The 14,128-nt window shown below is 36.6% G+C and overlaps 1 protein-coding gene across 1 annotated transcript in view; it reads right to left on the bottom strand.

The window, feature by feature from the left end:
• Nucleotides 1-14,128, bottom strand: part of KCNH7 (potassium voltage-gated channel subfamily H member 7) — a 126,673-nt gene that overhangs the window by 31,681 nt on the left and 80,864 nt on the right. Inside the window, exon 6 of the mRNA XM_044925236.2 lies at nt 2,416-2,668. Coding sequence (XP_044781171.1) covers nt 2,416-2,668 — 253 coding nt within the window. The remainder of the gene's footprint in view (nt 1-2,415; nt 2,669-14,128) is intronic.

Here is a 14,128-nt window from a genome sequence, read left to right as displayed (position 1 = left end):
TGCCCTTAATAATACATCTAGTTATATTTTCTCAACAAATACAGTCATGTTTTTAAACTGTATGACCTTTATTCCAAAGGTGTGTCCTTCCTGCTTTTTTGCCAAGCCTGGGGTTATTTCAGTGTCTGGTTTCTGATGGGCCCTTCCCATCCCGTCTGCCTAGCCGCGTGTCACTTCTTTCCTAGGTCTCCTTCAACTATGAGGATGATAAAGACAGTAACAACAAATGCTTATTGAAGACTAAGTAGGCGTCAGGCTCTGCATCAAATGCTTAGGTGCATTATCTCACTTGATCCCCAAAATAACCTAATGAAAAAATTACTAATTATTATCCAAATGTTATGAAAATGAAAGAGGATTAAAGAGTGTAAACAGATTAAGTCAAGGTCACCTTCTTAGTTGGGTGAAATAAAGGTAGAGAGAGAGCAGCCATAACTACATCCCATTAATTCTGACTCCAGTTAAAATCTTTGCACACTTGATATATCTCATCTCTTCCCATTATTTTCCCTGAATGTCACGGCCACTTAGATCTTTCTTCAGAAAGCCAAGATACTTAAAAATTGTACCTGTGAAATACATGCGCATTAACTACTGATGGAGTATTGATTATGTAACTTTTACAGGGAGTAGATGGCAGTGTAAAATGTACCTTCTTACATATATACATATATCCTAAAGCTACTTTTCAGATTTAGAAAAATCTTAGTGGATCTGTTACTTATCTTTCTGGTAAACAAGTTCATATATACTCAACTATGGAAACTACCAAAGACTTTTAAACAATAAAATTCGAGGTAAAAGAAAAACTCTGTGATGTTCTTATTTTAAATGTGAATGTAATGGGGAGAAATCAGATGCAATATCTTTATAAGAAAAATTGATGTTGGAGAGAATATTTTAACTTTCATTTAAATAAATACTTAGCTTTTAAAAAAATTGAATGAGGAATCATAATTTCTGAGACTTTTAAGTGAAGATTTACATGGAAATGGAGACAGGAAAGGAGAATCTCTTGAAATTCTTTATAGTTTTGATACGTTAGTACAGATATTATCAGAGAAAAGCCCTGAACTAAATTCAGCATGAGCTTTGTATTTGTATTTTACATGATTGTAAGTGAGCAAAGAGTAAGCCAGTCACCATGTACAGCTTAACTACATTCTAAAATTACTATTTTATAAAGCAAGACAGCTTGTTACCTTCCTGTAGAAGTTAAGGCTGGCTGATTTGAAGATCAGGAATGCAGCGATGCATGCTTCTTCCCTGGCAACAGACTAGAACTGTCAAGGCCAAATCAAGTGAAAATCTCACTTTACTCTGTAGCTGCTAAGTAATTTAAAATATATTTTTATTCTTGGTCTGCTTATTGGATTATAAACCAAATTGTACCTCTGATCAAGTTTGAAAAAATGTTTTTAAAATATCTCATCATAATATAATTATCAAGATACATAAATCTCTCAAACATCTTCATTCATGTATTGGGTTCTGTGTTATGCCCACGGGTTCTATACAATAGTGAAGAAAACAGCCCATATCCTCATCCTTTGGATGTTAATATCAAGAGTCAAGTAAAAGGAAATCATTGAATTATGTACTTTTTATTTAAATAGAACCAGGTTTAATCCATGGGGAAAAAATGAGTGCACATGTTCCCAAACATTGGGAGTGGGTGTTCCCAGGGAGACAGAGCCTTAAACTTACTGGCTAGGGGATAGGAGAGAACAAAAACTGATCTCATTTCTCTCTGCTCCCTCATGCTTTCCCATTGTTCTAATATTCCAAAGAAATCCTACCAGTTCACGCTGGCTAAATTTATTTTTGAAGAGGCAGATTGGAGAGATGGACTTTCTTTTGCACCCAAACCAGTTTAACTTATGAATTTTTATCTCCTCAACACCTTGATCCCTGTGTGTTGTTTATAGCGCTATATTACTGATAACCTAGGTAAGGACTCATATAATTCTGTCTGATGGGACACAGTAGTGAAGTGTACAGCAAATAGATGGATTCATCAACATACAAACCCAGTTCATGACAGGCATTGGCACATGCTAGCAAGTATGCTTACTACATATACATTTTATTTAAGGTGATAAGGACTCAGCATGAATCCACGATCCTATAACACGGAAAGGAAAATGCCATTTTCATATATTTGGCCTCAAAGGCTTAAGTGGCTGCCAAGAATGGAAGCATTTACACACCAGAGAACAAGTGAGAGAGTCAAGAAAATGTATTTTCTGCAAGGTTAATTTGATTTGAATTGAATTTTAAGTAAAGCTTTAAAATTATTCATCAATCTTAAATAGTACTCATAAATAAATGGAAAGTCCTGTTTTCTGTCATTTTAAACATGCACATCTCTGGCTAAAAGCTGAATTTGTGACTATCCAGTTTTAAAATACTCACCCAGAATAGCTACCACAATGTCATCTTTGAGGATTTCAATGGAGCCTCTGGATAAGAAATAAAGCGCAGTGAGGACATCCCCACAGTGAACCAGAGTGTCTCCTGGAGGTGCATGGGTGGTCTTGAACTTCATTGCCAAAGCTCTAAGGCAACCTTTACTTGCCCCCCGAAAGGCTTTGCAGTTTTGCAGCAAAGTCTGGTTGAGATGTAGACAAATGTCAGCTTGTAAACATTCTGGGAAACCCTTTAGGACCTGAAGAAAAAAAGAGAAAGAGTTTCATACTACCAGCACACAGAGGATCTCCACCTGAAATAAAGCACACTTCTTGTTCACAGCACTTCAGGTGTAGTAATTGCCACACAGGAGTTCTTACAATGCTTCTACTTCACCTGACTTGATGCATATTTGGTTTGCTAAACATGTCAGAATTGGAACTCAAATACGTGTTCTCTGAATTAACTGCAGGCATTCAGACTCAACACAAATGCTGTCTCATTAAAATATAGTGCCTACAACATTTCACGCTGCTTCTCATTGCCTGCATTATGTTATGTAGCACCATAGTGTGCACAGGGATAATGCAATGTGACAATTAATAAGACATAGTTAATGAAAGGTGGTACAACTAGAAAGACAACCTTCTGAAGGAATCTCAAGCCAATTTGGACTGCTATCTCTGGTATACATCTCAGTTATAATTAATATAAATAATGATCCTGAAATAGCCATGGTATTCGTAAATGTCATATACCAGAGAGGGCTCTTAGCCAACAATACTTTGAGTATTTACATTTCATAAGCACATTATTTTATACTAAATATTTTGATAAGTACTGAAAATAGAGACAGGAAAGGAGAACAGCAGAAGTACTTTAAAAGTGTAGTTCAGTTTTCAGAAATGGAAATTGTGCCAGAATTTATGATGCATATATAAAGCTTCTAACAGCTCTACTGTCTTGACAACCTATTCAGTGACTAAATAAAAATTTGTAAAAAAGATTAAACAATAACTTGTGACAAGTGCTACTCACTTTAAACTGAATAAAATTTTATGTTATTCAAAAAAAAAAAAATGTCCCATATACAATGAGTCAAAGGTACTCAACTCTTGTGTCTCTGTATGTTTCTTAGCTATTTTGGGTGGCATATAGAGATTTTAATTCTCAGGTTGACTTTCCTCTGTCAGTAAAAATAAATTCATTTAAATTTTCTTTGGAGTAGGGGGAGGAGGCATTATAAGTGCTTGATAATGTAATTTTAGGATTTCTGACCTTTTTGGGTCAATCTTGTTATTGCTGTCCACTATAGCTAAATGTAATAATAAATTATTTGTGTATGTAATTCTAATACATGTGCCCATAGAAGAACTTCAAATTAAATCATATTTTAGTGAATTTATATATACGAAAGCAGCCACAAGGATCCTGCATCTGCAGGACCACTGTGTGATGCGATTGGTCAGACTGGCTGTGACATGATACAAAGGAATCATTGAAAGACCTGAAACACTACAGCCACTGTTTCCCATCTTGTTTCCTTCATCGTAGAGTCACTCACAGAAATAGCTCAGGAGTGTTTTAGAAGAAAAGCCACATACTATGTTTCTGGTCATGAATTTGCCACAGGTTGATGCTTGTGCAAGTCACTTTATCCATCTGTGTTTCTTTGACAGAGAATAAGAGCCTTTGCAATACTCGAATTTGTTGTAAGTTACCAATATATTGTGCGCCAATTGCAAGACACTGCTTACCCAGCTCCACACAGCTGCATAAACACAGACTTTTATCCTGAAGTTTCTGTAGGACCTAGCTCAGGCCCAAAGAATGAGCTCTCTCTCTCCCCTTAACTGTAACCTTCAGGCTTCACCTCCATGACTGGACTCCTGTCTTATTTCCTACTTAGACCAGAGGTCTCTCCAGAATGGCAACTCTGTCCATTTCTGCCTTTGGGGTTGGAGATCTTTTTCCTACTCATTATTGGGATTATAAGCACCACAGCTCCTCTCATGGAAGTAGTCCTCTAGTTTGCTGATCCTTCTGCCAGTCTAAACTAATCACATTGGCTTTGGCAAGTGATGTTAGACTAAAGATAAGCAGGTTTGGATACTGTCTTCTGCTCTGGAGTTCCTACAGACTCCAGTTCACTGGTGTCTTTGCACATGATTTACGTTTCCTGGCTGAAGCCCACTGTTGTGATCCCAGCATAACTCTCAGGTATCCTTATACAAATAAAAACATAAGGAACATTATTCCAAGAAACAAATTGGATATGTCTATTTTTCTCTTACGATTTATCTATAATATGGTACAAAAAGGCATTTTATATTTCACAAAAATTGTGGAGATACTGGGCTTCCCCTGTGGCTTAGTGGTGAAGAATCTGCCTGCAATGCAGGAGACTCTGGAGATGTGGGTTTAATCCCTGGGTCAGGGAGATTCCCTGGAGAAGGAAATGGCAACCCACTCCAGTATTCTTGCCTGGGGAATCCCATAGACAGAGGTGTCTGGGAGGCTACAGTCCATGGGTTGCAGAGTCGGACACAACTGAAGCCACTGACCGCCACCAGCGGAGATACTGCTAACATCATAGTAGTCAGAACGAGGACGTTGAACTTACAGCTGTTAGCTTTGTATTTTTCCTGAGGTTTCTAAGGTATGTTTTCTGAGTATAACCTGGTTATAGAATAAGAAATTGTGCACGCACGCATGTGTCTGTATTTATGTGTTCGTGTGTGTGTGTGTGTGTGTGTATGTGTATGCATGCTTTGAGCTAGAGATGCAGATGAGAACGAGATAGGGGTTATACACTTACTGGGTGTGATATGAGCTATGGAGTCAGATAGGCATAAGTTGAAGTTTTAGTTCCATCCCTTAGTAGCTGTGACTTTTATCAAGTCAATTAACTTTTCTTGAGATTCATTTTCCTTTACTGTAAAAATAATATCTACCTCACAGGGTTGTGCCCACAATTAAATGTGATAATGAGTGTAAATCATCCCGTGCATTGTAGACATTCAATAGAAAGTTTACTTCTGGCTTTTCCTGTGGGTTTTTTTTCACACATATTTATTGTTCCTAAAGAGAAATTGTTACATTCTCTTTGCTAGAAATTGAGAGATACAGTGCCCAATGTATTTTTGTTGGTCTCATTTGGTGACTAAGAAATTCACCACTAAATTTTGTGTTCCATTGCCTCAAGAGAGTTTTGATTATTTTTCCTTTCATCTCTCTAACTTTTCTTTCCTCTTTATGACTTGTGTTAAATATTTTGGCTTGTAATTTTGCACTCAGGTTTTCACTGTGAGTTGTCTTAAATCCTTTTTGAAAGTAGTCAGTTACTAAATCAATTTAGAAAGATGTTTTTGGAATTCCAGTGTTCTTGGAGTCACCCATGAAGCCTTAAGGGCACTTGGGAAAGTTTTTCAGTATCTTTCTCTTATCAAGTGTCTTTCTCACGTGTTGTTAGCTCCTAACACTAATCCTACTAGAAGTGACAATCACTGGAGAAAATAACTCTAGTAGGAGGTACCATGGGGCTTCCCTGGCGGCTCAGCGGCCTAAAGAATCCACCTGCCAATGCAGGAGATGCAGGAGACAGAGATTTGTTTGATACCTGGATTGGGAAGGTTGCCTGAAGGAGGAAATGGCAACCCACTCAGGTATTGTTGCCTGGAAAATCCTGGGGCCAAAGGAGCCTGGTGGGCTACAGTTCATGGCTACAGTCCATCACAAAAAAATTGGCCATGACTTAGTGACTAAACAACAACAAAAGAGCTACTATAGAATTCTGTGGAGAGGCCTTTGTTTGTATGTAGTGGGGGTAAGATTTGCAGATCTTGGCATGAAGGGCTTGTTTAGATTAAGGAATTCTCCTATGATGTTAGCCCTTAACTGACTTTCTTAATTTTCTTAAGTCAATTACATAGAATTCAGTAGAAGCTAAGATTTATTCACTGAATCTCTTCCTAGCCCAGAGATTTGGAAGTCCTAAGTAAGTTGGCAGCATTGGAATCTGGGTTATACCTAAGTAAAGGGATTTTACAATGAGAGTTATAACAGAGGGAGCTGTATTGAAACAGAGATAGAGGCACATTGAAAGGGTGGGAAGAAAGGGTAGGGTTTAAGTGGATATTTATCCAAGGCACCCCTTTCATTGGTCCCAGCCATGTTGCCTTTCTTGCTTCCAACTGATTTCCTTTTCTGGTCAGGTGGTTCCTCGGCTAAACTACCTGACTTGGAACTTCCTCATTTAGCATTCGAATAGTGGCATTTTATTGAGCTTGAGCAGATAAAAGCCTTAGCATTTTATTTAGTCTTTAGCCTGGCTAAAAGAGAATCTGTTTCAAATACATAAGTACAAACCGGGACACAGGTTGGTTTAATGATTATTGCAGTCATGCTGCTACACTGTACACGAGCTTCTTGTTTGTCAGGCTCTGGAGCTGCTATGAGGGTACACAGCATCTTTTGCTGTGCAGATGGAGCCATTGTTTTACTGAGTTGGCCTGATGTCAGACTAAGGCCATTGCTCGGTTTCATGGCCTGCAGCTTGGAAAAGCAGTCTTCATTCTTTTAACAAATATTTATTAAGTATCTACTGTATACCAGGCACTATACTAGGCATGAGAGCATAAAAATGAATAAAACATTCTTAAAATATCCCTGGTCCTCAAGCCTCTAATGCTCTGATTAGAAAAAAAAATATATATATATATATATATATAAGGTTACTTAGAATTTCGCACATTTTCATGCCAAATTAGACTTTTATAATGCAAGTTTACAATACTAATGGCTGTTCAAAGGAACTATCAAGGTAATAGCTAATTTAAGGTGAGTAAAAAGTTCCAGAACATTTTTTTTCAAGGCTGATAAAAATTCCATATCTTAATTATGATATAAAGTCACTTGAATATTTTATAAATGCAAAATTAACTTCCTTTTACTTGAATGTAGGTAGATAAAATTCTATGAAACTCTCAAATTATATAAGACAAATGAGACATTTGTTCTTTAAAGTGAGTAAGAAGTGCTTTCTGTGACTGTTAAATCAATCCCATAACTTAGTACTAGAGAAATCAAATTTTAGGGACATTCAAACAAAACCATCCAACAACCACAAAACAAGATAGAAGTATTAAATCAAAGTCAGACTGAGGAAATGACAAATGGAGACAGCAAAAATGGAAATAACTATTCCATATTAACCATCTATCAAACTCTATTATTCCTTCCTCAGATTTAAGGTACAAGATTCAGTGTTTGCTGTTTCTTAGCTTGCATTACAAAACACTCTTTTTTTGTGGTGTGTATACTGTCTTAAGTTCTGTTGGAAGAATGTCAACAATTGAGTTTTTACCAAAAAATAAACAAAACCAAAACTCTCCTTCCATAGTGTTTTGAACTCTTGTATTTTATTAAAAAAAAAATTATCTAATAGAGGTCCCCTATTTAGATAGCATTGGAAAGCTGACCTATGCTGTAATAAATGGCTTTTGGTTTGTTTCAATTAGCAGGGCTTCAGAGAGGGCCATTCCTAAAGGCAGCCTGCAGAGGGCACATGGAGAAAGACAGTCTGAATGTGGCAAATGGTTCCCCTAAACAGCAAATTAATCATGGAAACAACTTTGGTAACTGTGATAACTAACAGTAGGAAATTTCCTTGGGTCCTTAAATATACTTAAATCTTGACAAACTAGTATTAATCAAAACATAAATTAACACTCACTAATGAAACATTAAAACTCAAGTATGATTATCAAATAAATTATGTAAGAAATAAAACAAATCTTAAATCTCTGCCCTAAATCACAGCCTTAATATTTTATAGCTTTTTAAAAATTCTAATATAATTATTACATACTATGTGGACATTCTAGATTTGATAACATCTTTAAAAGATACTAAACCTCACTTTTCACTGTTTCTAGAAGATAATGTCGTTCCTTAATGGATTTCGTAATTTTGAGGTCATCCCAGATTATATTATTTCTATGATTATGGTTTATCATTAAGGAATAGGGAGAATACATCTTTCATCTTTCCTTGGTGATTACATGTTTATCCACTGATCAAGTCAGGTACATTCTTTTAGTAGTTTTAAACATACAAATATATACAGTCTTAGTCTGAAATCTCAAACTGCTTTTCCATCTACTTGCTTATTTTACTTTCATGTGGCTAATGAGAAGAAAGAATTGTTTTAATGCATAGCACTATCACATGTGGCAAGATTGCTGGCAAAGCAGGGTATTGTAGAATCCATGACTAAGGGCTTTTATAAGTCTTGCGAAAATTAACTGATTTTATGCATGCAACTTTTCAACATATATCATATGGTTACATCATTTAGGCAAAAAACATGAGCAGATCAAAATGCTGCTGCACATAGACATGGAAAACAGTGTCATAAATCCTGAACCAATTGTGCTACAAGTAAATTTGCTCTGAAAAATGAAAACAGAGTCTTCCCTCCTGCATCTTTCCCTTGTCCCTTCCTTGTCCTGCAGTTCCCGTCCCCGGTTAACAGCTTAATTATGATATGTTCCTTTGCTTTCAGAAGGACACTAAAACTTTAACCTGATCCCAGTTAAGTCAGGGCCTAGGATGAGCTGCAGTGTGAGGGATGATGTGTAGGCAGAGGGGATTTACTGCTTTTACATACATATTCTTGCTACTCCAACTCTGGAGCCCTTCTGCTAAATCAGCAAAGGCCTGACTTAAGAGGGTACACTAGGATTTTTGAAATAAGGTCTCGGGGGAAACCCTGGAACTCACTAAAGTTTCTAAAAGGCAACAGAAGGGATCTGCATCCTGAAAAGCAATTTCAGGACCTTCCCCTCAACCTCCCAATTATTTGAGAGAGGGAGTGAAGGAAGGGATGAAGGAATACCTCATAAATACTTTTTTACAAATGGACTGCTTTTATATGAGCTGAGCTTGCCTAAAAATTAAGGAAAAGGGAGGTGCAGTATGCCATGTAATGAAAAAGTGATTTAAGTACCACTTCACATTTGATATACCATTTTGAACTTGAATCTAGTTTTATGTTTCAGAAAATTTTCTCATGTGTAATATGTTACAATCATGTTTTGATTTATCAGCTTTATATAAGGAATATAGAAGGGTGATTTTCCCATTTTTTCACACGAAAACTAAAGAATAAGTGTATTAAGGGTTTCCCTGGTGGTTTCGTGGTAAAGAATTCACCTGCCAATGCAGGAGATGCAGGTTCAGTCCCTGGATTGGGAAGATCCCGTGGAGAGGAAATGGCAACCCACCCCAGTATTCTTGTCTAGGAAATCCCAGTGACCGAGGAGCCTGGCTGGCTACAGTCCACGGGGTCAAAAAGAGTCGAACATGACTAAGTGCGTAAACAACAACAAAAAAGTGCATTAAGGGATTTTCTTTGTGGAAGAATTAAGACTCTAAACTTAGTCCAGGATTCCTTCAACCCTTGTGACTTGCCATAGCTGTTCATCAGAGTGGATTTCTAAAGTTGCTACTAGTATGGTGAAGTACAAATGTTTTCCATTCATTCATCAGTTTTATCGATAAGCAACAAAGAATAGCAATGTGGCATAAATGCTATTTTCTTTTTGTACTGGTTAGGGTATTTGTTTCCCAGAAAGATTAAAACTAGACAACAATTCAGTTGTTTTCTAGGGAAAGTGATGGCTCTATTGGCAATTTTATAACTTTTTTCAAAATAGCAGAAGCTCTCAAAATAGCAGAAGTTCTCTTCCTCCATCTAGTAGATTCCCCTTCTGTAAAATGCGTTTAGTCTTGTTACCCAGCACTCCAAATGTTCCATAGTGTTGTGTCCTCGTACATTCCTACTTCTACAAATTGAGTTTCAAACCAGCTGTGTAAGTTCCGAAACATATGTACGTCAGCTGTGCTTGTTCATGAAATCACATAATTCAATTGTATTGCACATAAAAGAATGAAGTAAGTATGACTAAAGAAAGAGAGCAGGGTTCCCCCATCTCCATGAAAATAAAACGACATGTTTTGGAAAAACTTTATGAAAGTGAGTCATTGCAAACAAATGCAGTCATAGATTGGTTTTGTATTAGGTGTGGGTACTTAAACATTTATAAAAGTGGAAATGTTATATAGTCCATTAACTCTAGAAAAAGTAATTAAAAAGTGACTAAAAATCAGAAGCACATGAAAATTAAGAACCATGCTCTATGATAACCTTTGGATCAAAAAATACATAATTTAGAATGCAGTAGAAAAATTCATATCAAAATCCATGGAACCACAGAAAAATTTACATTGAAAGGAAAATATTAGTCTTAATGTCTTAGTTATTTCAGAAAGAAAGACTCAAAAAAACTTAAAACAAATGGTAAAAATAATAGAACAAAACAAAGAAATAAAAAAGAAGGTAATGAAGGCAAATGCTGAAAATGAAAAAATAGTAGCAATAATAAATTAATCCAAAGGCTAGTTCCTTGAAAAAAAATACAGTGAAATAAGTGAATCTTTCAAAGGCCTGCTAAAGGAAGAAAAAAAAGAACAAAAATATGCAAATTTACCAATGATAAGGCAGAGGTAGCTACAGATATGGAAAAGACTAAATAAATGAGTTAAAAGAGAATCTTTGAAGCAGTTTTGCAACAACTTGGAAAGCCTAGATGTAATGGATGAATTTTTCCCAAAATATGAATTATCAATATTGACCAAGAAAGAAATAGAATAAATAATTACCATAGTAGAGATTGAATGGTGGTTAAAGAACTACTATTAAAACCACCATGACCACATAGTTTAACAGATGTTTTCTTTCTAACATTTAAAATGCTTGTAACTATAGAACAATACCATTATAAAATAGATGCATAGTTATGAATAATTTAGTGGCTAATACAATCAACAAAATATCAAAAATATCTGTGACCAAGTAGGATTTATTTCAGAAATGCAAGGATTTTTTTTTAACTATTAGTTTTAATGGTAAAGTTATTTTCAAAAAGTCAGCTACTACTATTCAAAACTGTTTTGGAGAATATAGTGAATTCATATGGAAAATAAATAGTAGTTTTTAAAAAGAGAATGGATGTATCTCTTTTTGTTGCTGATATGATACTTAGAACATCCAAGAGTAAATCCTCAAGGACCTCTCCTCCCGCCCAAAGAAAGCCAACCCAAATCAGACTAAAACAAACTAAAGGAAAAGTCCAATAAGAGTGAGGCAGATAGGGAATTCCCTGAGAGTCCAGTGGTTGGGACTCTGCACCTTCACTTCCCTGGGGCTGGGGGTTCAATCTCTGGTCAGGGAACTAAGATCCTGCAAATCGTGTGGTAAGGCAAAAAGAACAAATGAAAAAACAATGAGATAATATGTTAATGTGGCTATAAGGAAGATAAATACCAGGTAAAAATGGAAATGTATAATGTATTTCATTTGGTTGACTAAGATATATAAATTTAAGAATGACTTTAATAACAAAGGTAAGAATTTCTAAGAGCATTAGAAAAATCTTACTGAAGGAGACATACTTTTTTTAGGCTCTACATCAGTGGCTCGAAATCCTGGATACATGTTAGAATGGACATAAAAATACTGATGCTCTGACATAGCTATAAGCAATTCTGGTTTAACTGTTGCACGGTAGGTCTGAAGCACTAACATTTATATATTCAGATGATTTTAATGTGCAGCAAGGAACTTAATATTGAAATTTAAAAGTCATGTAAAAATTAATATAAAATTCATAGAATGGAAAGGGTTAGCAACAGGTATTTGATTCATTCTCTCTCCTTCCTGAGTAATACCTAGAAAGAAAAGTGACTAGATAATGACAAAGATTAATGACCTGCTCTTCACAAGCACACTAAAAGTGTGGGGCAGCTCTTATCTATGGAGTGGCATTTACCTGTGGCAGGGTGTGTCTAGTTTAAATTGCTTACAGTAAACAAATATTTCATTGATTTATAGGACATTACTTTTTAGAAAATGTCTTGTAAGCTATGTAACTTCCAGACTCTAAAATGTGTATGTCTGATGACCAAAAGAGCTTCTGTCTGCTTAAGTGTTATGTTATCACACACATGGTTTAGGGTCCTCTTATGTTAAAACTGATTTAACTTTTACGCAGGATATTTCAAGCGAAATGCTTGGCTGGATGAATCACAAGCTGGAATCAAGATGGCTGGGAGAAATAGCAACAACCTCAGGTATGCAGATGATACCACTCTAATGGCAGAAAGTGAAAAGGAACTAAAGAGCCTCTTCATGAGGATGAAAGAAAAGAGTGAAAAAGCTGGCTTGAAACTCAACATTCAAAAAACTAAGATCATGGCATCTGGTCCCATCACTTCGTGGCAAATAGAAGGGGAAAAAGTGGAAACAATGACAGATTTTATTTTCTTGGATTCCAAAATCACTGAGGGCTGTGACTTCAGCCATGAACTTAGGATGCCTGCTTCTTGGAAGAAAAGTTATGACAAACCTAGATTAAAAAGCAGAGACACCACTTTGATCAGTAGAGATCAAAGATCAGTAGAGTCAAAGCTATGATTTTTCTAGTAGTCATGTATGGATGTGAGAGTTGGATGAGCGAGGCTGAGCACCAAAGAATTGATGCTTTCAAATTGTGGTGCTGGAGAAGACTCTTGAGTGTCCCTTGGATAGCAAGGAGATCAAACCAATCAACCCTGAAGGAAATCAACCCTGAATATTCATTGGAAGGATTGTTGCTGAAGCTGAAGCTCCAATAGTTTGGCCACCTGATGCTATGAGCTGACTCATTGGAAGAGACCCTGATGCTGGGAAAGGTAGAGGGCAAAACGAGAAGGGGGTAGCAGAGGATGAGATGGTTAACTAACATCATTGACTCAATGGACATGAATTTGAGCAAACTGTGTGAGATAGTGGAAGGCAGAAGAACCTAGTGTGCTATAGTCCATGTGGTTGCAAAGAATCGGACATGACTTAGTGACTGAACAACAATGTTAAAACTTAGAACACATACTAGAAGAAGGATCTCCATGACTTGATTTGCCTTATGATTACATATATTCTTGAGTAAACTTTGATATTGGTTACAAGTTCTGATTTTTGTGTGCCAGAAATAACAATTGGATCTCTGGGTTATCTCAAAAGCCCAAATGGAATTTGTCATAATTGAATTAAGATAGTCATATATTTTGTATGGAATAATAAATACTCTCAGATGTCCCCCAAAATAAGAAAAGCAAGATTAGTAAAAGTTGACTTGCCTTGTTAGATACCAAAGTATGATATAAAGCTATTAAGGATAAATCAGAATTTATATTGCCATGTGTGTCGTCGCTCAGTCGTGTCCGACTCTTTGTGACCCCATGGACTGTAGCCTATGAGGCTACTCTGTCCACGGGATTTTCCAGGCAAAAGTACTGGAGTGGGGTGCCATTTCCTTCTGCAGGGGATCTTCCTGACCCAGGGATGGAACCCAGGTCTCCTGCATTGCAGGCAGACGGTTTACCCTCTAAGCCACCAGGGAATAGAGCCAATATGGGAGTAAAGGTATATGTGCTGAGTTGCATCTGACTCTTTGAGACCCCATGAACTATAGCCTGCCAGGCTCCTCTGTCCATGGGATTCTCTATGCAAGAAAGCTGGAGTGGGTAGCTATTTCCTTCTCCAGGGAATCTTCCCCACCCAGGGATTGAACCTGGGTTGCCTGCACTGCAGGAGGATTCTTTACCATCAGAGTCATCA

This window comes from Bubalus bubalis, chromosome 2, assembly GCF_019923935.1.
Source record: "Bubalus bubalis isolate 160015118507 breed Murrah chromosome 2, NDDB_SH_1, whole genome shotgun sequence".
NCBI lineage: Eukaryota > Metazoa > Chordata > Mammalia > Artiodactyla > Bovidae > Bubalus > Bubalus bubalis.
This window is presented reverse-complemented; position numbering and strand designations above follow the sequence as displayed.